Here is a 20,517-nt window from a genome sequence, read left to right as displayed (position 1 = left end):
GGTAGTTTTACGTGAACATTACTAATGCTGGCTTTTTAATTACTAATTAAATTAATTGTTTGAATTTAAATCCCCCCCAGGAGCGGTGGTGGGGTTTGAACTCTCCTCCCTGGGGCAGTGGCTCAGGCTCTGGGTCTCCAGCCCACTCACCTTCCCCGCTACGCCACCCGCAGCGCCCTCTGCCGCGCAGCCGGAAATGGCGGCCGGGCCGGTAACTACAACTCCCGGCGTGCCCCGGGGGCGGCCCTTCCGCGCACCGCGCCGGCGTCCGGGCCGCGGGGCCCGCCGGGAGTTGTAGTCCGTCCCTTTAAATCGATTTAACACGTCGCTTGTTTGAGCCGGGCGCCGGAGCAGAGTGATTGGGGATATTCTGTCCGTCGACTATAATCGATTTGATGCTTTTTTGTCGTTTGTTGTTTTTTTTTTAACGCTGGTTGCCTCTCCCAGCAGGCTGCGCGGCAGGGCCTCACCCCCCCCCCCGCCAGGCATGCCGGGAGTTGTAGTTTCTGGCCGGTACTCCATTTCCCGGCGGGCCGCGCGGCGCGCCTGCGCTGTGCCGAGATCGAAAGGAGGGAAGTGGAGAAAGGGAGAGGTAGGAGGACAGAAAATCTCCAGAGGGGCAAATCTTAAAGGGGAGGTGAGGGGGGTATTAAAGGGGAGGTGGAGTATTAAAGGGGAGGTGGGGGTATTAAAGGGGAGGTGGGGGTATTAAAGGAGAGGTGGGGGTATTAAAGGGGAGGGGAGTATTAAAGGGGAGGTGGGGGTATTATAGGGGAGGGGAATATTAAAGGGGAGGGGAATATTAAAGGGGAGGGGGAGTATTAAAGGAGAGGTGGGGGTATTGTAGGGGAGGGGAGTATTAAAGGGGAGGGGAGTATTAAAGGGGAGGTGGGGGTATTAAAGGGGAGGGGAGTATTAAAGGGGAGGTGGGGGTATTATAGGGGAGGGGAATATTAAAGGGGAGGGGAATATTAAAGGGGAGGTGGGGGTATTATAGGGGAGGTGGGGGTATTAAAGGGGAGGTGGGGGTATTAAAGGGGAGGGGAGTATTAAAGGGGAGGTGGGGGTATTGTAGGGGAAGGGAGTATTAAAGGGGAGGTGGGGGTATTAAAGGGGAGGGGAGTATTAAAGGAGAGGTGGGGGTATTGTAGGGGAAGGGAGTATTAAAGGGGAGGGGAGTATTAAAGGGGAGGTGGGGGTATTAAAGGGGAGGGGAGTATTAAAGGGGAGGTGGGGGTATTGTAGGGGAGGGGAGTATTAAAGGGGAGGTGGGGATATTATAGGGGAGGGGAGTATTAAAGGGGAGGTGGGGGTATTAAAGGGGAGGTGGGGGTATTATAGGGGAGGGGGTTATTATAGGGGAGGGGGATATTAAAGGGGAGGGGGGTATTAAAGGGAAGGACCAATCCCAGGCCGACCTTCCCAGGGCCTGTGTTGGACGGGTTAAAGACGGAGAATTATCTGTGGGATGTACAGAATGACCCCCCACCCCCCGGCCCCTGAGGTCAGCTGCTGAAGGTGATTGACCTCTCTGTCTCTCTCTGTCTCTCTCTCTCCACCCCCGGCCCCCCTGCAGGTATCGAGAGGCTGTTCGATAAACCCCAGGGGCCAGGATGAATTTGGAACGAGTCAGCAACGAGGATAAACTCAACCTGTGCCGCAAATACTATCTGGGTGAGGGCCGGAGCGATCCGGGGGAGGAGGGGAGGGGAGGGGAGGGGAGCGATCGAGGAGGGGGGGGCGTGGGGTCCGTGGGGAAATGGCCAGCAACGTTCCAAGCCCGAGTACAATTTGAAGTCAGTGGGAATCAGGGGAAAACTCCCCACTGGCTGGAGCCAGACCCAGCACACAGGGAGATGGTTGTGGTGGTCGGGGGCCAATTATCTCAGCCCCAGGACATCGCTGCAGGAGATCCTCAGGGCAGTGTCCTCGGCCCAAACAACTTCAGCTGCTTCATCAATGACCTTCCCTCCATCACAAGGTCAGAAGTGGGGATGTTCGCTGATGACTGCACAGTGTTCAGTTCCATTCACAACTCCTCAGATAATGGAGCAGTCCGTGCCCACATGCAGCAAGACCTGGACAACATTCAGGCTCGGGCTGATAAATGGCAAGTAACATTCGCACCACACAAGAGCCAGGCAATGACCATCTCCAACAAGCGAGAGTCTACCCACCACCCCTTGACATTCCCATCGCCGAATGTCCCACCGTCAACATCCTGGGGGTGACCATTGACCAGACAATTAACTGGACCAGCCACACACATACTGTGGCTACAAGAGCGGGTCAGAGGCTGGGTATTGTGTGTCGAGTGTCTCACCTCCTGACTCCCCAAAGCCTCTCCACCATCGTCAAGACACAAGTCAGGAGTGTGAGGGAACACTCCCCACTTGCCTGGATGCAAGATCCATAAAGCGGTTCATTTCGAGAGCAATAGAACTGCAATACAAAGCTGATGTTAAACCAGAACTGGGAGGTTATAACTATCGGGAAAGGCTGGGGCTCATTTCTCTGGAGAGGAGAAGGCTGAGGGGTGAGCTGATGGAGGTGTGCAGATTATGAAAGGGTTTGACAGGGTCAACGCAGAGAAGATGTTCCCACTGGAGACCAGAACTAGGGGCCATCAATATACGACAGTCACCAATAAATCCAATGGGGCATTCAGGAGAAACTTTTGTCCGCTGCTGAAACCCTCATCCCTGCCTCTGTTACCTCCAGACTTGACCATTCCAACACACTCCTGGCCGGCCTCCCACATTCAACCTGACGTAAACTAGAGGTGATCTAAAACTCGGCTGTCCCCGTGTCCTAACTCGCACCGAGTCCCACTCACCCATCACCCCCTGTGCTCACTGCCCCGTGTCCTAACTCACACCCAGTCCCACTCACCCATCACCCCCTGTGCTCACTGCCCCGTGTCCTAACTCACACCCAGTCCCACTCACCCATCACCCCCTGTGCTCACTGACCCTGTGTCCTAACTCACACCCAGTCCCGCTCACCCATCACCCCCTGTGCTCGCTGACCCCGTGTCCTAACTCACACCCAGTCCCACTCACCCATCACCCCCTGTGCTCGCTGACCCCGTGTCCTAACTCACACCCAGTCCCACTCACCCATCACCCCCTGTGCTCGCTGACCCTTGTCCTAACTCGCACCGAGTCCCACTCACCCACCACCCCCTGTGCTCACTGACCCGTGTCCTAACTCGCACCCAGTCCCACTCACCCATCACCCCCTGTGCTCACTGACCCCGTGTCCTAACTCACACCCAGTCCCACTCACCCATCACCCCCTGTGCTCACTGACCCCGTGTCCTAACTCACACCCAGTCCCACTCACCCATCACCCCCTGTGCTCACTGCCCCGTGTCCTAACTCACACCGAGTCCCACTCACCCATCACCCCCTGTGCTCACTGCCCCGTGTCCTAACTCACACCCAGTCCCACTCACCCATTACCCCCTGTGCTCACTGACCCGTGTCCTAACTCACACCCAGTCCCACTCACCCATCACCCCCTGTGCTCACTGCCCCGTGTCCTAACTCGCACCCAGTCCCACTCACCCATCACCCCCTGTGCTCACTCACCCGTGTCCTAACTCACACCCAGTCCCACTCACCCATCACCCCCTGTGCTCACTGACCCCGTGTCCTAACTCGCCCCGAGTCCCACTCACCCATCACCCCCTGTGCTCATTGACCCGTGTCCTAACTCGCACCCAGTCCCGCTCACCCATCACCCCCTGTGCTCACTGACCCGTGTCCTAACTCACACCCAGTCCCACTCACTCATCACCCCCTGTGCTCATTGACCCGTGTCCTAACTCACACCCAGTCCCACTCACCCATCACCCCCTGTGCTCACTGCCCCGTGTCCTAACTCGCACCCAGTCCCACTCACCCATCACCCCCTGTGCTCACTCACCCGTGTCCTAACTCACACCCAGTCCCACTCACCCATCACCCCCTGTGCTCATTGACCCGTGTCCTAACTCGCACCGAGTCCCACTCACCCATCACCCACTGTGCTCACTGACCTACATTGGCTCCCGGTTAAGCAACGCCTCGCTTTCACCCCTCCCTATCTCTGTAACCTCCTCCAGCGCTTACACCCCTCCCTATCTCTGTAACCTCCTCCAGCCCCTACACCCCTCCCTATCTCTGTAACCTCCTCCAGCGCTTACACCCCTCCCTATCTCTGTAACCTCCTCCAGCCCCTACACCCCTCCCTATCTCTGTAACCTCCTCCAGCCCCTACACCCCTCCCTATCTCTGTAACCTCCTCCAGCCACTACACCCCTCCCTATCTCTGTAACCTCCTCCAGCCCCTACACCCCTCCCTATCTCTGTAACCTTCTCCAGCCCCCACACCCTTCCTATCTCTGTAACCTTCTCCAGCCCCTACACCCCTCCCTATCTCTGTAACCCCCTCCAGCCCCTACACCCCTCCCTATCTCTGTAACCTCCTCCAGCCCCTACACCCCTCCCTATCTCTGTAACCTCCTCCAGCCCCTACACCCCTCCCTATCTCTGTAACCCCCTCCAGCCCCTACACCCCTCCCTATCTCTGTAACCTCCTCCAGCCCCTACACCCCTCCCTATCTCTGTAACCTCCTCCAGCCCCTACACCCCTCCCTATCTCTGTAACCTCCTCCAGCCCCTACACCCCTCCCTATCTCTGTAACCTCCTCCAGCCCCTACACCCCTCGCTATCTCTGTAACCTCCTCCAGCCCCTACACCCCTCGCTAACTCTGTAACCTCCTCCAGCCCCGACACCCCTCCCTATCTCTGTAACCCCCTCCAGCCCCTACACCCCTCCCTATCTCTGTAACCTCCTCCAGCCCCTACACCCCTCCCTATCTCTGTAACCTCCTCCAGCCCATACACCCCTCCCTATCTCTGTAACTTCCTCCAGCCCCGACACCCCTCCCTATCTCTAACCCCCTCCAGCCCCTACACCCCTCCCTATCTCTGTAACCTCCTCCAGCCCCTACACCCCTCCCTATCTCTATAACCTCCTCCAGCCCCTACACCCCTCCCTATCTCTGTAACCTCCTCCAGCCCCTACACCCCTCCCTATCTCATAACCTCCTCCAGCCCCGACACCCCTCCCTATCTCTGTAACCCCCTCCAGCGCTTACACCCCTCCCTATCTCTGTAACCTCCTCCAGCCCCTACACCCCTCCCTATCTCTGTAACCTCCTCCAGCCCCTACACCCCTCCCTACCTCTGTAACCTCCTCCAGCCCCTACACCCCTCCCTACCTCTGTAACCTCCTCCAGCCCCTACACCCCTCCCTATCTCTGTAACCCCCTCCAGCCTCTACACCCCTCCCTATCTCTGTAACCTCCTCCAGCCCCTACACCCCTCCCTATCTCTGTAACCTCCTCCAGCCCCTACACCCCTCCCTATCTCTGTAACCCCCTCCAGCGCTTACACCCCTCCCTATCTCTGTAACCTCCTCCAGCCCCTACACCCCTCCCTATCTCTGTAACCTCCTCCAGCCCCTACACCCCTCCCTATCTCTGTAACCCCCTCCAGCCCCTACACCCCTCCCTATCTCTGTAACCTCCTCCAGCCCCTACACCCCTCCCTATCTCTGTAACCTCCTCCAGCCCCTACACCCCTCCCTATCTCTGTAACCTCCTCCAGCCCCTACACCCCTCCCTATCTCTGTAACCTCCTCCAGCCCCTACACCCCTCGCTATCTCTGTAACCTCCTCCAGCCCCTACACCCCTCGCTAACTCTGTAACCTCCTCCAGCCCCGACACCCCTCCCTATCTCTGTAACCCCCTCCAGCCCCTACACCCCTCCCTATCTCTGTAACCTCCTCCAGCCCCTACACCCCTCCCTATCTCTGTAACCTCCTCCAGCCCATACACCCCTCCCTATCTCTGTAACTTCCTCCAGCCCCGACACCCCTCCCTATCTCTAACCCCCTCCAGCCCCTACACCCCTCCCTATCTCTGTAACCTCCTCCAGCCCCTACACCCCTCCCTATCTCTGTAACCTCCTCCAGCCCCTACACCCCTCCCTATCTCTGTAACCTCCTCCAGCCCCTACACCCCTCCCTATCTCTGTAATCCCCTCCAGACCCTACACCCCTCCCTATCTCATAACCTCCTCCAGCCCCGACACCCCTCCCTATCTCTGTAACCCCCTCCAGCGCTTACACCCCTCCCTATCTCTGTAACCTCCTCCAGCCCCTACACCCCTCCCTATCTCTGTAACCTCCTCCAGCCCCTACACCCCTCCCTACCTCTGTAACCTCCTCCAGCCCCTACACCCCTCCCTACCTCTGTAACCTCCTCCAGCCCCTACACCCCTCCCTATCTCTGTAACCCCCTCCAGCCTCTACACCCCTCCCTATCTCTGTAACCTCCTCCAGCCCCTACACCCCTCCCTATCTCTGTAACCTCCTCCAGCCCCTACACCCCTCCCTATCTCTGTAACCCCCTCCAGCCCCTACACCCCTCCCTATCTCTGTAACCTCCTCCAGCCCCTACACCCCTCCCTATCTCTGTAACCGCCTCCAGCCCCTACACCCCTCCCTATCTCTGTAACCTCCTCCAGCCCCTACACCCCTCCCTATCTCTGTAACCTCCTCCAGCCCCTACACCCCTCCCTATCTCTGTAACCTCCTCCAGCCCCTACACCCCTCGCTATCTCTGTAACCTCCTCCAGCCCCTACACCCCTCGCTAACTCTGTAACCTCCTCCAGCCCCTACACCCCTCCCTATCTCTGTAACCTCCTCCAGCCCCCACACCCCTCCCTATCTCTGTAACCTCCTCCAGCCCCGACACCCCTCCCTATCTCTAACCCCCTCCAGCCCCTACACCCCTCCCTATCTCTGTAACCTCCTCCAGCCCCTACACCCCTCCCTATCTCTGTAACCTCCTCCAGCCCCTACACCCCTCCCTATCTCTGTAACCTCCTCCAGCTCCTACACCCCTCCCTATCTCTGTAACCCCCTCCAGCCCCCACACCCCTCCCTATCTCATAACCTCCTCCAGCCCCGACACCCCTCCCTATCTCTGTAACCTCCTCCAGCCCCGACACCCCTCCCTATCTCTGTAACCTCCTCCAGCCCCTACACCCCTCCCTATCTCTGTAACCTCCTCCAGCCCCCACACCCCTCCCTATCTCATAACCTCCTCCAGCCCCGACACCCCTCCCTATCTCTGTAACCTCCTCCAGCCCCGACACCCCTCCCTATCTCTGTAACCTCCTCCAGCCCCTACACCCCTCCCTATCTCTGTAACCTCCTCCAGCCCATACACCCCTCCCTATCTCTGTAACTTCCTCCAGCCCCGACACCCCTCCCTATCTCTAACCCCCTCCAGCCCCTACACCCCTCCCTATCTCTGTAACCTCCTCCAGCCCCTACACCCCTCCCTATCTCTGTAACCTCCTCCAGCCCCTACACCCCTCCCTATCTCTGTAACCTCCTCCAGCCCCTACACCCCTCCCTATCTCATAACCTCCTCCAGCCCCGACACCCCTCCCTATCTCTGTAACCCCCTCCAGCGCTTACACCCCTCCCTATCTCTGTAACCTCCTCCAGCCCCTACACCCCTCCCTATCTCTGTAACCTCCTCCAGCCCCTACACCCCTCCCTACCTCTGTAACCTCCTCCAGCCCCTACACCCCTCCCTACCTCTGTAACCTCCTCCAGCCCCTACACCCCTCCCTATCTCTGTAACCCCCTCCAGCCTCTACACCCCTCCCTATCTCTGTAACCTCCTCCAGCCCCTACACCCCTCCCTATCTCTGTAACCTCCTCCAGCCCCTACACCCCTCCCTATCTCTGTAACCCCCTCCAGCGCTTACACCCCTCCCTATCTCTGTAACCTCCTCCAGCCCCTACACCCCTCCCTATCTCTGTAACCTCCTCCAGCCCCTACACCCCTCCCTATCTCTGTAACCCCCTCCAGCCCCTACACCCCTCCCTATCTCTGTAACCTCCTCCAGCCCCTACACCCCTCCCTATCTCTGTAACCTCCTCCAGCCCCTACACCCCTCCCTATCTCTGTAACCTCCTCCAGCCCCTACACCCCTCGCTATCTCTGTAACCTCCTCCAGCCCCTACACCCCTCGCTAACTCTGTAACCTCCTCCAGCCCCGACACCCCTCCCTATCTCTGTAACCCCCTCCAGCCCCTACACCCCTCCCTATCTCTGTAACCTCCTCCAGCCCCTACACCCCTCCCTATCTCTGTAACCTCCTCCAGCCCATACACCCCTCCCTATCTCTGTAACTTCCTCCAGCCCCGACACCCCTCCCTATCTCTAACCCCCTCCAGCCCCTACACCCCTCCCTATCTCTGTAACCTCCTCCAGCCCCTACACCCCTCCCTATCTCTGTAACCTCCTCCAGCCCCTACACCCCTCCCTATCTCTGTAACCTCCTCCAGCCCCTACACCCCTCCCTATCTCATAACCTCCTCCAGCCCCGACACCCCTCCCTATCTCTGTAACCCCCTCCAGCGCTTACACCCCTCCCTATCTCTGTAACCTCCTCCAGCCCCTACACCCCTCCCTATCTCTGTAACCTCCTCCAGCCCCTACACCCCTCCCTACCTCTGTAACCTCCTCCAGCCCCTACACCCCTCCCTACCTCTGTAACCTCCTCCAGCCCCTACACCCCTCCCTATCTCTGTAACCCCCTCCAGCCTCTACACCCCTCCCTATCTCTGTAACCTCCTCCAGCCCCTACACCCCTCCCTATCTCTGTAACCTCCTCCAGCCCCTACACCCCTCCCTATCTCTGTAACCTCCTCCAGCCCCTACACCCCTCCCTATCTCTGTAACCTCCTCCAGCCCCTACACCCCTCCCTATCTCTGTAACCTCCTCCAGCCCCTACACCCCTCGCTATCTCTGTAACCTCCTCCAGCCCCTACACCCCTCGCTAACTCTGTAACCTCCTCCAGCCCCTACACCCCTCCCTATCTCTGTAACCTCCTCCAGCCCCCACACCCCTCCCTATCTCTGTAACCTCCTCCAGCCCCGACACCCCTCCCTATCTCTAACCCCCTCCAGCCCCTACACCCCTCCCTATCTCTGTAACCTCCTCCAGCCCCTACACCCCTCCCTATCTCTGTAACCTCCTCCAGCCCCTACACCCCTCCCTATCTCTGTAACCTCCTCCAGCCCCTACACCCCTCCCTATCTCATAACCTCCTCCAGCCCCGACACCCCTCCCTATCTCTGTAACCTCCTCCAGCCCCGACACCCCTCCCTATCTCTGTAACCTCCTCCAGCCCATACACCCCTCCCTATCTCTGTAACCCCCTCCAGCCCCTACACCCCTCCCTATCTCTGTAACCTCCTCCAGCCCCTACACCCCTCTAGGTTATGGCACATCCAGCTACTTTTTAAATGTGGTGAGGGTTTCTGCCTCTACCCCCCTTTCAGGCAGTGAGTTCCCCCCCAGACCCCCACCACCCTCTGGGTGAAGACATTTCCCCTCAAACCCCCTCTAAACCTCCCCCCAATTACTTTCAATTCACGCCCCCTGGTTGTTGACCCCTCTGCCAAGGGAAACAGGTCCGTCCTATCCACTCTATCCAGGCCCCTCATCATTTTATACACCTCAATCAGGTCTCCCCTCAGCCTCCTCTGTTCCAAAGTAAACAACCCCAGCCGATCCAATCTTTCCTCATCACTAAAATTCTCCAGTCCAGGCAACATCCTGGTAAATCTCCTCTGTACCCTCTCCAGTGCAACATCCTGGTAAATCTCCTCTGTACCCTCTCCAGTGCAACATCCTGGTAAATCTCCTCTGTACCCTCTCCAGTGCAGCATCCTGGTAAATCTCCTCTGTACCCTCTCCAGTGCAACATCCTGGTCAATCTCCTCTGTACCCTCTCTAGTACAACATCCTGGTAAATCTCCTCTGCACCCTCTCCAGTGCAACATCCTGGTAAATCTCCTCTGTACCCTCTCCAGTGCAACATCCTGATAAATCTCCTCTGTACTCTCTCCAGTGCAACATCCTGGTAAATCTCTTCTGTACCCTCTCCAGTGCAACATCCTGATAAATCTCCTCTGTACTCTCTCCAGTGCAACATCCTGGTAAATCTCCTCTGTACCCTCTCCAGTGCAACATCCTGGTAAATCTCCTCTGTACCCTCTCCAGTGCAACATCCTGATAAATCTCCTCTGTACCCTCTCCAGTGCAACATCCTGGTAAATCTCCTCTGTACCCTCTCCAGTGCAGCATCCTGGTAAATCTCCTCTGTACCCTCTCCAGTGCAACATCCTGGTCAATCTCCTCTGTACCCTCTCTAGTACAACATCCTGGTAAATCTCCTCTGCACCCTCTCCAGTGCAACATCCTGGTAAATCTCCTCTGTACCCTCTCCAGTGCAACATCCTGGTAAATCTCCTCTGTACCCTCTCCAGTGCAACATCCTGGTAAATCTCCTCTGTACCCTCTCCAGGCAACATCCTGGTAAATCTCCTCTGTACCCTCTCCAGTGCAACATCCTGGTAAATCTCCTCTGTACCCTCTCCAGTGCAACATCCTGGTAAATCTCCTCTGTACCCTCTCCAGTGCAACATCCTGGTAAATCTCCTCTGTACCCTCTCCAGTGCAACATCCTGGTAAATCTCCTCTGTACCCTCTCCAGTCCAGGCAACATCCTGGTAAATCTCCTCTGTACCCTCTCCAGTGCAACATCCTGGTAAATCTCCTCTGTACCCTCTCTAGTGCAACATCCTGGTAAATCTCCTCTGTACCCTCTCCAGTGCAATCACATCCTTCCTGTAATGCGGTGACCAGAACTGCACGCAGTACTCCAGCTGTGGCCTAGCTGGTGTTTTATATATTTCAAGCATAACCCTCTCAGCTCGTGTCTTCTCTGCCTCGGCCAATAAAGGCAAGTATTCCGTATGCCTTCTTAACCACCTTATCCACCTGGCCTGCTACCTTCAGGGATCTGTGGACCTTCACTCCCAGGGCCCTTTGTTCCTCGAATGTTGGGGAACTTGCTACCCCAGAGAGGGGTGAGAATGTGGAACTCACTCCCACAGGCGAATAGCAGAGATACATTTCATCATCATCATAGGCAGTCCCTCGGAATCGAGGAAGACTTGCTTCCACTCTTAACACGAGTCCTGAGGTGGCTGAACAGCCTAATACGGGAACCACAGTCCCTGTCACAGGTGGGACAGATAGACGTTGAGGGAAGAGGAGGGTGGGACAGATAGACGTTGAGGGAAGGGGAGGGTGGGACAGATAGACGTTGAGGGAAGGGGAGGGTGGGACAGATAGACGTTGAGGGAAGGGGAGGGTGGGACAGATAGACGTTGAGGGAAGGGGAGGGTGGGACTGGTTTGCCGCACGCTCCTTCCGCTGCCTGCGCTTGGTTTCTGCACGCTCTCGGCGACGAGACTCGAGGTGCTCAGCGCCCTCCCGGATGCACTTCCTCCACTTAGGGCGGACTGGTCTTTGGGCCCAGGGACTCCCAGGTGTGGGTGGGGATGTTGCACTTTATCAGGGAGGCTTTGAGGGTGGTCCCTTGTAACGTTTCCTCTGCCCTCTTTCGGCCCGTTTGCCCGTGAAGGAGTTCCGAGTAGAGCGCTCGCTTTGGGAGCTGGAGAAAGGAATAGCAGGACATGGTGATGGGGTGAGATGGAGAGGGATTGGAGGGGGCTGGGGTGGGGCATAAACCCCGGCACGGAGCGGTGGGGCCCAGTGTCTGTGGGGAACGCGCGATGTTGACGGACTTTGGCCCTTGCTGTGTTCCAGGGGGATTTGCTCTGCTGCCTTTCCTGTGGCTGGTCAACGTGGTCTGGTTTTTCCGTGAAGCTTTTGTCAAGCCGCAGTTCAATGAGCAACCACAGATCAAGAAATGTAAGTATACGGGTAACCTCCCCCTCCCTCCGGAGCCCCCGGGTAACCTCGCCCTCCCTCCGCAATCCCCGGGTAACCTCCGGAACCCCCGGGTAACCTCCCCCTGCCTCCGGAGCCCCCGGAAAACCTCCCCCTCCCTCCGGAACCCCCGGAAAACCTCCCCCTCCCTCCGGAACCCCCGGAAAACCTCCCCCTCCCTCCGGAACCCCCGGGTAACCTCGCCCTCCCTCCGGAACCCCCGGGTAACCTCGCCCTCCCTCCGGAACCCCCGGGTAACCTCCCCCTCCCTCCGGAACCCCCGGGTAACCTCCGGAACCCCCGGGTAACCTCGCCCTCCCTCCGGAACCCCCGGAAAACCTCCCCCTCCCTCCGGAACCCCCGGGTAACCTCCGGAACCCCCGGGTAACCTCGCCCTCCCTCCGGAACCCCCGGGTAACCTCGCCCTCCCTCCGGAACCCCCGGGTAACCTCGCCCTCCCTCCGGAACCCCCGGAAAACCTCCCCCTCCCTCCGGAACCCCCGGAAAACCTCCCCCTCCCTCCGGAACCCCCGGGTAATCTCGCCCTCCCTCCGGAACCCCCGGGTAACCTCGCCCTCCCTCCGGAACCCCCGGGTAACCTCCCCCTCCCTCCGGAACCCCCGGGTAACCTCGCCCTCCCTCCGGAACCCCCGGAAAACCTCCCCCTCCCTCCGGAACCCCCGGAAAACCTCCCCCTCCCTCCGGAACCCCCGGGTAATCTCCCCCTCCCTCCGGAACCCCCGGGTAACCTCGCCCTCCCTCCGGAACCCCCGGAAAACCTCCCCCTCCCTCCGGAACCCCCGGGTAACCTCGCCCTCCCTCCGGAACCTCCGGAAAACCTCCCCCTCCCTCCGGAACCCCCGGGTAACCTCCCCCTCCCTCCGGAACCCCCGGAAAACCTCCCCCTCCCTCCGGAACCCCCGGGTAACCTCCCCCTCCCTTCTGTTCCTCTGTTACCTCCAGACCACTGATGATTCCAACGCACTCCCGGCCGGCCTCCCACATTCCCCGCTCCGTAACCATCCGCTCGTCCAAAACCCTGCTGACCCCGTGTCCTAACTCACACCCAGTCCCACTCACCCATCACCCCCTGTGCTCACTGCCTCCGTGTCCTAACTCACACCCAGTCCCACTCACCCATCACCCCCTGTGCTCACTGCCCCCGTGTCCTAACTCGCACCGAGTCCCCCTCACCCATCACCCCCTGTGCTCGCTGACCTCGTGTCCTAACTCACACCCAGTCCCACTCACCCATCACCCCCTGTGCTCACTGCCCCGTGTCCTAACTCGCACCCAGTCCCACTCACCCATCACCCCTTGTGCTCACTGCCCCGTGTCCTAACTCACACCCAGTCCCACTCACCCATCACCCCCTGTGCTCACTGTCCTCGTGTCCTAACTCACACCCAGTCCCACTCACCCATCGCCCCCTGTGCTCACTGACCCCGTGTCCTAACTCACACCCAGTCCCACTCACCCATCACCCCCTGTGCTTACTGACCGCGTGTCCTAACTCGCACCGAGTCCCGCTCACCCATCACCCCCTGTGCTCACTGCCCCGTGTCCTAACTCGCACCCAGTCCCACTCACCCATCACTCCCTGTGCTCACTGACCCCGTGTCCTAACTCGCACCGAGTCCCGCTACCCATCACCCCCTGTGCTCACTGACCCCGTGTCCTAACTCGCACCGAGTCCCACTCACCCATCACCCCCTGTGCTCACTGACCCCGTGTCCTAACTCGCACCGAGTCCCACTCACCCATCACCCCCTGTGCTCACTGACCCCGTGTCCTAACTCGCGCACCCAGTCCCACTCACCCATCACCCCCTGTGCTCACTGCCCCGTGTCCTAACTCACACCCAGTCCCACTCACCCATCACCCGCTGTGCTCACTGACCCCGTGTCCTAACTCGCACCCAGTCCCACTCACCCATCACCCCCTGTGCTCACTGCCCCGTGTCCTAACTCACACCCAGTCCCACTCACCCATCACCCGCTGTGCTCACTGACCCCGTGTCCTAACTCGCACCGAGTCCCACTCACCCATCACCCCCTGTGCTCACTGACCCCGTGTCCTAACTCGCACCCAGTCCCACTCACCCATCACCCGCTGTGCTCACTGACCCCGTGTCCTAACTCGCACCCAGTCCCACTCACCCATCACCCCCTGTGCTCACTGCCCCGTGTCCTAACTCGCACCCAGTCCCACTCACCCATCACCCCCTGTGCTCACTGCCCCCGTGTCCTAACTCGCACCCAGTCCCACTCACCCATCACCCCCTGTGCTCACTGCCCCCGTGTCCTAACTCACACCCAGTCCCACTCACCCATCACCCCCTGTGCTCACTGCCCCGTGTCCTAACTCACACCCAGTCCCACTCACCCATTACCCCCTGTGCTCACTGCCCCGTGTCCTAACTCACACCCAGTCCCACTCACCCATCACCCGCTGTGCTCACTGACCCCGTGTCCTAACTCGCACCCAGTCCCACTCACCCATCACCCCCTGTGCTCACTGCCCCGTGTCCTAACTCACACCCAGTCCCACTCACCCATCACCCCCTGTGCTCACTGCCCCCGTGTCCTAACTCGCACCCAGTCCCACTCACCCATCACCCCCTGTGCTCACTGCCCCCGTGTCCTAACTCACACCCAGTCCCACTCACCCATCACCCCCTGTGCTCACTGCCCCGTGTCCTAACTCACACCCAGTCCCACTCACCCATCACCCCCTGTGCTCACTGCCCCGTGTCCTAACTCACACCCAGTCCCACTCACCCATCACCCCCTGTGCTCACTGCCCCGTGTCCTAACTCATACCCAGTCCCACTCACCCATCACCCCCTGTGCTCACTGCCCCGTGTCCTAACTCACACCCAGTCCCACTCACCCATCACCCGCTGTGCTCACTGACCCCGTGTCCTAACTCGCACCCAGTCCCACTCACCCATCACCCCCTGTGCTCACTGCCCCGTGTCCTAACTCGCACCCAGTCCCACTCACCCATCACCCCCTGTGCTCACTGCCCCCGTGTCCCAACTCGCACCCAGTCCCACTCACCCATCACCCCCTGTGCTCACTGCCCCCGTGTCCCAACTCACACCCAGTCCCACTCACCCATCACCCCCTGTGCTCACTGCCCCGTGTCCTAACTCACACCCAGTCCCACTCACCCATCACCCCCTGTGCTCACTGCCCCGTGTCCTAACTCACACCCAGTCCCACTCACCCATCACCCCCTGTGCTCACTGCCCCGTGTCCTAACTCACACCCAGTCCCGCTCACCCATCACCACCTGTGCTCACTGACCTGTGTCCTAACTCACACCCAGTCCCACTCACCCATCACCCCCTGTGCTCACTGCCCCGTGTCCTAACTCGCACCCAGTCCCACTCACCCATCACCCCCTGTGCTCACTGCCCCCGTGTCCTAACTCACACCCAGTCCCACTCACCCATCACCCCCTGTGCTCACTGCCCCCGTGTCCTAACTCACACCCAGTCCCACTCACCCATCACCCCCTGTGCTCACTGCCCCGTGTCCTAACTCACACCCAGTCCCACTCACCCATTACCCCCTGTGCTCACTGCCCCGTGTCCTAACTCACACCCAGTCCCACTCACCCATCACCCGCTGTGCTCACTGACCCCGTGTCGTAACTTGCACCCAGTCCCACTCACCCATCACCCCCTGTGCTCACTGCCCCGTGTCCTAACTCACACCCAGTCCCACTCACCCATCACCCCCTGTGCTCACTGCCCCCGTGTCCTAACTCGCACCCAGTCCCACTCACCCATCACCCCCTGTGCTCACTGCCCCCGTGTCCTAACTCACACCCAGTCCCACTCACCCATCACCCCCTGTGCTCACTGCCCCGTGTCCTAACTCACACCCAGTCCCACTCACCCATCACCCCCTGTGCTCACTGCCCCGTGTCCTAACTCACACCCAGTCCCACTCACCCATCACCCCCTGTGCTCACTGCCCCGTGTCCTAACTCACACCCAGTCCCACTCACCCATCACCCCCTGTGCTCACTGCCCCGTGTCCTAACTCACACCCAGTCCCACTCACCCATCACCCCCTGTGCTCACTGCCCCGTGTCCTAACTCACACCCAGTCCCACTCACCCATCACCCCCTGTGCTCACTGCCCCGTGTCCTAACTCACACCCAGTCCCGCTCACCCATCACCCCCTGTGCTCACTGCCCCGTGTCCTAACTCGCACCGAGTCCCACTAACCCATCACCCCCTGTGCTCACTGCCCCGTGTCCTAACTCACACCCAGTCCCACTCACCCATCACCCCCTGTGCTCACTGCCCTGTGTCCTAACTCGCACCCAGTCCCGCTCACCCATCACCCCCTGTGCTCACTGACCCCGTGTCCTAACTCGCACCCAGTCCCGCTCACCCATCACCCCCTGTGCTCACTGCCCCGTGTCCTAACTCGCACCCAGTCCCGCTCACCCATCACCCCCTGTGCTCACTGCCCCGTGTCCTAACTCACACCCAGTCCCGCTCACCCATCACCCCCTGTGCTCACTGCCCCGTGTCCTAACTTGCACCGAGTCCCACTCACCCATCACCCCCTGTGCTCACTGCCCTGTGTCCTAACTCGCACCCAGTCCCGCTCACCCATCACCCCCTGTGCTCACTGACCCCGTGTCCTAACTCGCACCCAGTCCCGCTCACCCATCACACCCTGTGCTCACTGCCCCGTGTCCTAACTCACACCCAGTCCCACTCACCCATCACCCCCTGTGCTCACTGCCCCGTGTCCTAACTCACACCCTGTCCCACTCACCCATCACCCCCTGTGCTCACTGCCCCGTGTCCTAACTCGCACCGAGTCCCACTCACCCATCACCCCCTGTGCTCACTGCCCCGTGTCCTAACTCACACCCAGTCCCACTCACCCATCACCCCCTGTGCTCACTGCCCCGTGTCCTAACTCACACCCAGTCCCACTCACCCATGATCCCCTGTGCTCACTGACCCCGTGTCCTAACTCGCACCCAGTTCCGCTCACCCATCACCCCCTGTGCTCACTGCCCCGTGTCCTAACTCACACCCAGTCCCACTCACCCATCACCCGCTGTGCTCACTGCCCCGTGTCCTAACTCACACCCAGTCCCACTCACCCATCACCCGCTGTGCTCCCTGCCCCGTGTCCTAACTCACACCCAGTCCCGCTCACCCATCACCCCCTGTGCTCACTGTCCTGTGTCCTAACTCACACCTAGTCCCACTCACCCATCACCCCCTGTGCTCACTGCCCCGTGTCCTAACTCACACCCAGTCCCACTCACCCATCACCCGCTGTGCTCACTGACCCCGTGTCCTAACTCACACCCAGTCCCACTCACCCATCACCCCCTGTGCTCACTGCCCCGTGTCCTAACTCACACCCAGTCCCACTCACCCATCACCCCCTGTGCTCACTGACCCGTGTCCTAACTCACACCCAGTCCCACTCACCCATCACCCCCTGTGCTCACTGACCCCGTGTCCTAACTCACACCCAGTCCCGCTCACCCATCACCCCCTGTGCTCACTGTCCTGTGTCCTAACTCACACCTAGTCCCACTCACCCATCACCCCCTGTGCTCACTGCCCCCGTGTCCTAACTCACACCCAGTCCCACTCACCCATCACCCCCTGTGCTCACTGCCCCGTGTCCTAACTCACACCCAGTCCCACTCACCCATCACCCCCTGTGCTCACTGCCCCGTGTCCTAACTCACACCCAGTCCCACTCACCCATCACCCCCTGTGCTCACTGCCCCCGTGTCCTAACTCACACCCAGTCCCACTCACCCATCACCCCCTGTGCTCGCTGCCCCGTGTCCTAACTCACACCCAGTCCCACTCACCCATCACCCCCTGTGCTCACTGCCCCGTGTCCTAACTCACACCCAGTCCCACTCACCCATCACCCCCTGTGCTCACTGACCCCGTGTCCTAACTCACACCCAGTCCCACTCACCCATCACCCCCTGTGCTCACTGACCTACATTGGCTCCCGGTCCAGCAACGCCTAGATTTCAAAATTCTCATCCTTGTTTTCAAATCCCTCCATGGCCTCCTTTCCCCTCCCTATCTCTGTAACCTCCTCCAGCCCCGACACCCCTCTCTATCTCTGTAACCTCCTCCAGCCCCTACACCCCTCCCTATCTCTGTAACCCCCTCCAGCCCCGACACCCCTCCCTATCTCTGAAACCCCCTCCAGCCCCTACACCCCTCCCTATCTCTGTAACCCCCTCCAGCCCCTACACCCCTCCCTATCTTTGTAACCCCCTCCAGCCCCTACACCCCTCCCTATCTCTGTAACCCCCTCCAGCTCCTACACCCCTCCCTATCTCTGTAACCCCCTCCAGCCCCTACACCCCTCCCTATCTCTGTAACCTCCTCCAGCCCCTACACCCCTCCCAGATCTCTGTGTTCCTCCAATTCTGCCCTCTTGCCCGTCCCCCCGATTCCCATCGCTCCACCATCGGTGGCCGTGCCTTCAGCTGCCTGGGCCCCAAGCTCTGGAACTCCCTCCCTGAACCTCTCCGCCTCTCTCTTCTCCTTCAAGACGCTCCTTAAAACGCACCTCTGTGACCCAGCCTTTGGCCGCCTGTCCCCAATATCTCCCTGTGTGTCTCGGGGTCGGGTTGTGTGTGAGTTCGGCCCCTGTGAGGGGCCCTGGGATGTTGTACAGTGTTCGAGGCGTTGGGTCAATGCCAGTTCCTGTTGTCCCCCACAGATGTGAAGTGGTCAGGAGTGGGCCTGTCGCTCTGGGTGGCTGCACTCACCGCCTGGATCACCATCTACCAGACTTTCCGGCCCGACTGGGGAGCTGTTGGCGATTATATCTCCTTCACCATTCCCCTGGGCATTCCCTGAGGGCCGGCCCAGGAGGGGGGGCTGTGTGCCCGGGGTCTGCCGTTACCCGGATCGTTCAAAGCCCCCGAACCCCCCACCCCAGCCCCAAAACCCCCTCCTTCACACTGAGTCACACGACAGGCACATCCCTCCGTCCTGTCCCCGAGCCTCGGGGTTAGAGGAGAGGGGTCGTGTCTCTCGCTCCCTGTCTTTCTCTCTCTCACTCTCCGTCTCTCTCTCTCTCTCGCTCTTTCTCTCGCTCTCACTCTTTCTCGCTCCCTGTCTTTCTCTCTCTCGCTCTCCGTCTCTCTCTCTCGCTCTCTCTCTCGCTCTTTCTCTCGCTCACTCTCTCTCTCGCTCTCGGTCTTTCTCTCTCTCGCTCTCTGTCTTTCTCTCTCTCGCTCTCTGTCTTTCTCTCTCTCGCTCTCCGTCTCTCACTCTCCGTCTCTCTCTCTCTCGCTCTCACTCTTTCTCGCTCCCTGTCTTTCTCTCTCTCGCTCTCCGTCTCGCTCTCTCGCTCTCTCTCTCTCGCTCTTTCTCTCGCTCACTCTCTCTCTCGCTCTCGGTCTTTCTCTCTCTCGCTCTCTGTCTTTCTCTCTCTCGCTCTCTGTCTTTCTCTCTCTCGCTCTCTGTCTTTCTCTCTCTCGCTCTCTGTCTTTCTCTCTCTCGCTCTCTTTCTCTCTCTCGCTCTCTGTCTTTCTCTCTCTCGCTCTCTGTCTTTCTCTCTCTCGCTCTCTGTCTTTCTCTCTCTCGCTCTCTGTCTTTCTCTCTCGCTCTCTGTCTTTCTCTCGCGCTCTCTCTCTCTCGCTCTCGGTCTTTCTCTCTCACGCTCTCTCTCCCCCTCTCTCTCTCTCCCCCTCTCTCTCTCTCTCCCCCTCTCTCTCTCTCTCCCCCTCTCTCTCTCTCTCCCCCTCTCTCTCTCTCTCCCCCTCTCTCTCTCTCTCCCCCTCTCTGTCGCTCCCCCTCTCTGTCGCTCCCCCTCTCTGTCGCTCCCTCTCTCTCTCTCTCTCCCCCTCTCTGTCTCTCCCCCTCTCTGTCTCTCCCCCTCTCACTCCCCTCTCACTCCCCTCTCACTCCCTCCCACTTATTATCACACCCAATTCGCCATCATGTAAGTTGAATTGATGAACCGTTTGAAGATTTTGGACGGCCGATCTCGAGGAGATGCCTCACCCTGTGACGTGGGACTGTGTTCTGCCGAGGGGTGTAACCGGGACGTGTCGAATTACTGGGGCCCAGGCGGCTGTGAACCTTTCTACGAGATGAATGTCTGGACTTTAAATCACTGTTTGTGGGGCAGGTGTGCTCCGAATAAACTGTCTGTTATTCTCAGCTCCTTCTCCTTACCTCAACCTCTCCCGCGTCTCACAGACTCGGTATCTAACCCCCTGTACCTGCCCTGGGAGTGTTTGATGGGACAGTGTAGAGGGAGCTTTACTCTGTATCTAACCCCCTGTACCTGCCCTGGGAGTGTTTGATGGGACAGTGTAGAGGGAGCTTTACTCTGTATCTAACCCCCTGTACCTGCCCTGGGAGTGTTTGATGGGACAGTGTAGAGGGAGCTTTACTCTGTATCTAACCCCCTGTACCTGCCCTGGGAGTGTTTGATGGGACAGTGTAGAGGGAGCTTTACTCTGTATCTAACCCCCTGTACCTGCTCTGGGAGTGTTTGATGGGACAGTGTAGAGGGAGCTTTACTCTGTATCTAACCCCGTGTACCTGCCCTGGGAGTGTTTGATGGGACAGTGTAGAGGGAGCTTTACTC

At 59.4% G+C, this 20,517-nt stretch overlaps 1 protein-coding gene across 1 annotated transcript; it reads left to right on the top strand.

Moving 5' to 3' along the window:
- Window positions 1-513: 513 nt before the first annotated feature.
- psenen (presenilin enhancer, gamma-secretase subunit) lies at window positions 514-20,084 on the top strand. Its single transcript, XM_070872697.1, has 4 exons — window positions 514-592; window positions 1,577-1,674; window positions 11,761-11,865; window positions 18,634-20,084. The coding sequence occupies exons 2-4, from the start codon at window positions 1,614-1,616 to the stop codon at window positions 18,771-18,773; spliced, it is 306 nt and encodes a 101-aa protein (XP_070728798.1). The 5' UTR covers window positions 514-592; window positions 1,577-1,613; the 3' UTR covers window positions 18,774-20,084.
- Window positions 20,085-20,517: the final 433 nt, after the last annotated feature.

Source organism: Pristiophorus japonicus, unplaced genomic scaffold (genome assembly GCF_044704955.1).
Source record: "Pristiophorus japonicus isolate sPriJap1 unplaced genomic scaffold, sPriJap1.hap1 HAP1_SCAFFOLD_350, whole genome shotgun sequence".
In the NCBI taxonomy this organism is placed as follows: Eukaryota; Metazoa; Chordata; class Chondrichthyes; family Pristiophoridae; genus Pristiophorus; species Pristiophorus japonicus.
Note: the sequence above shows the minus strand (reverse complement) of the source record. Positions and strands in the feature narration are given on the sequence as shown.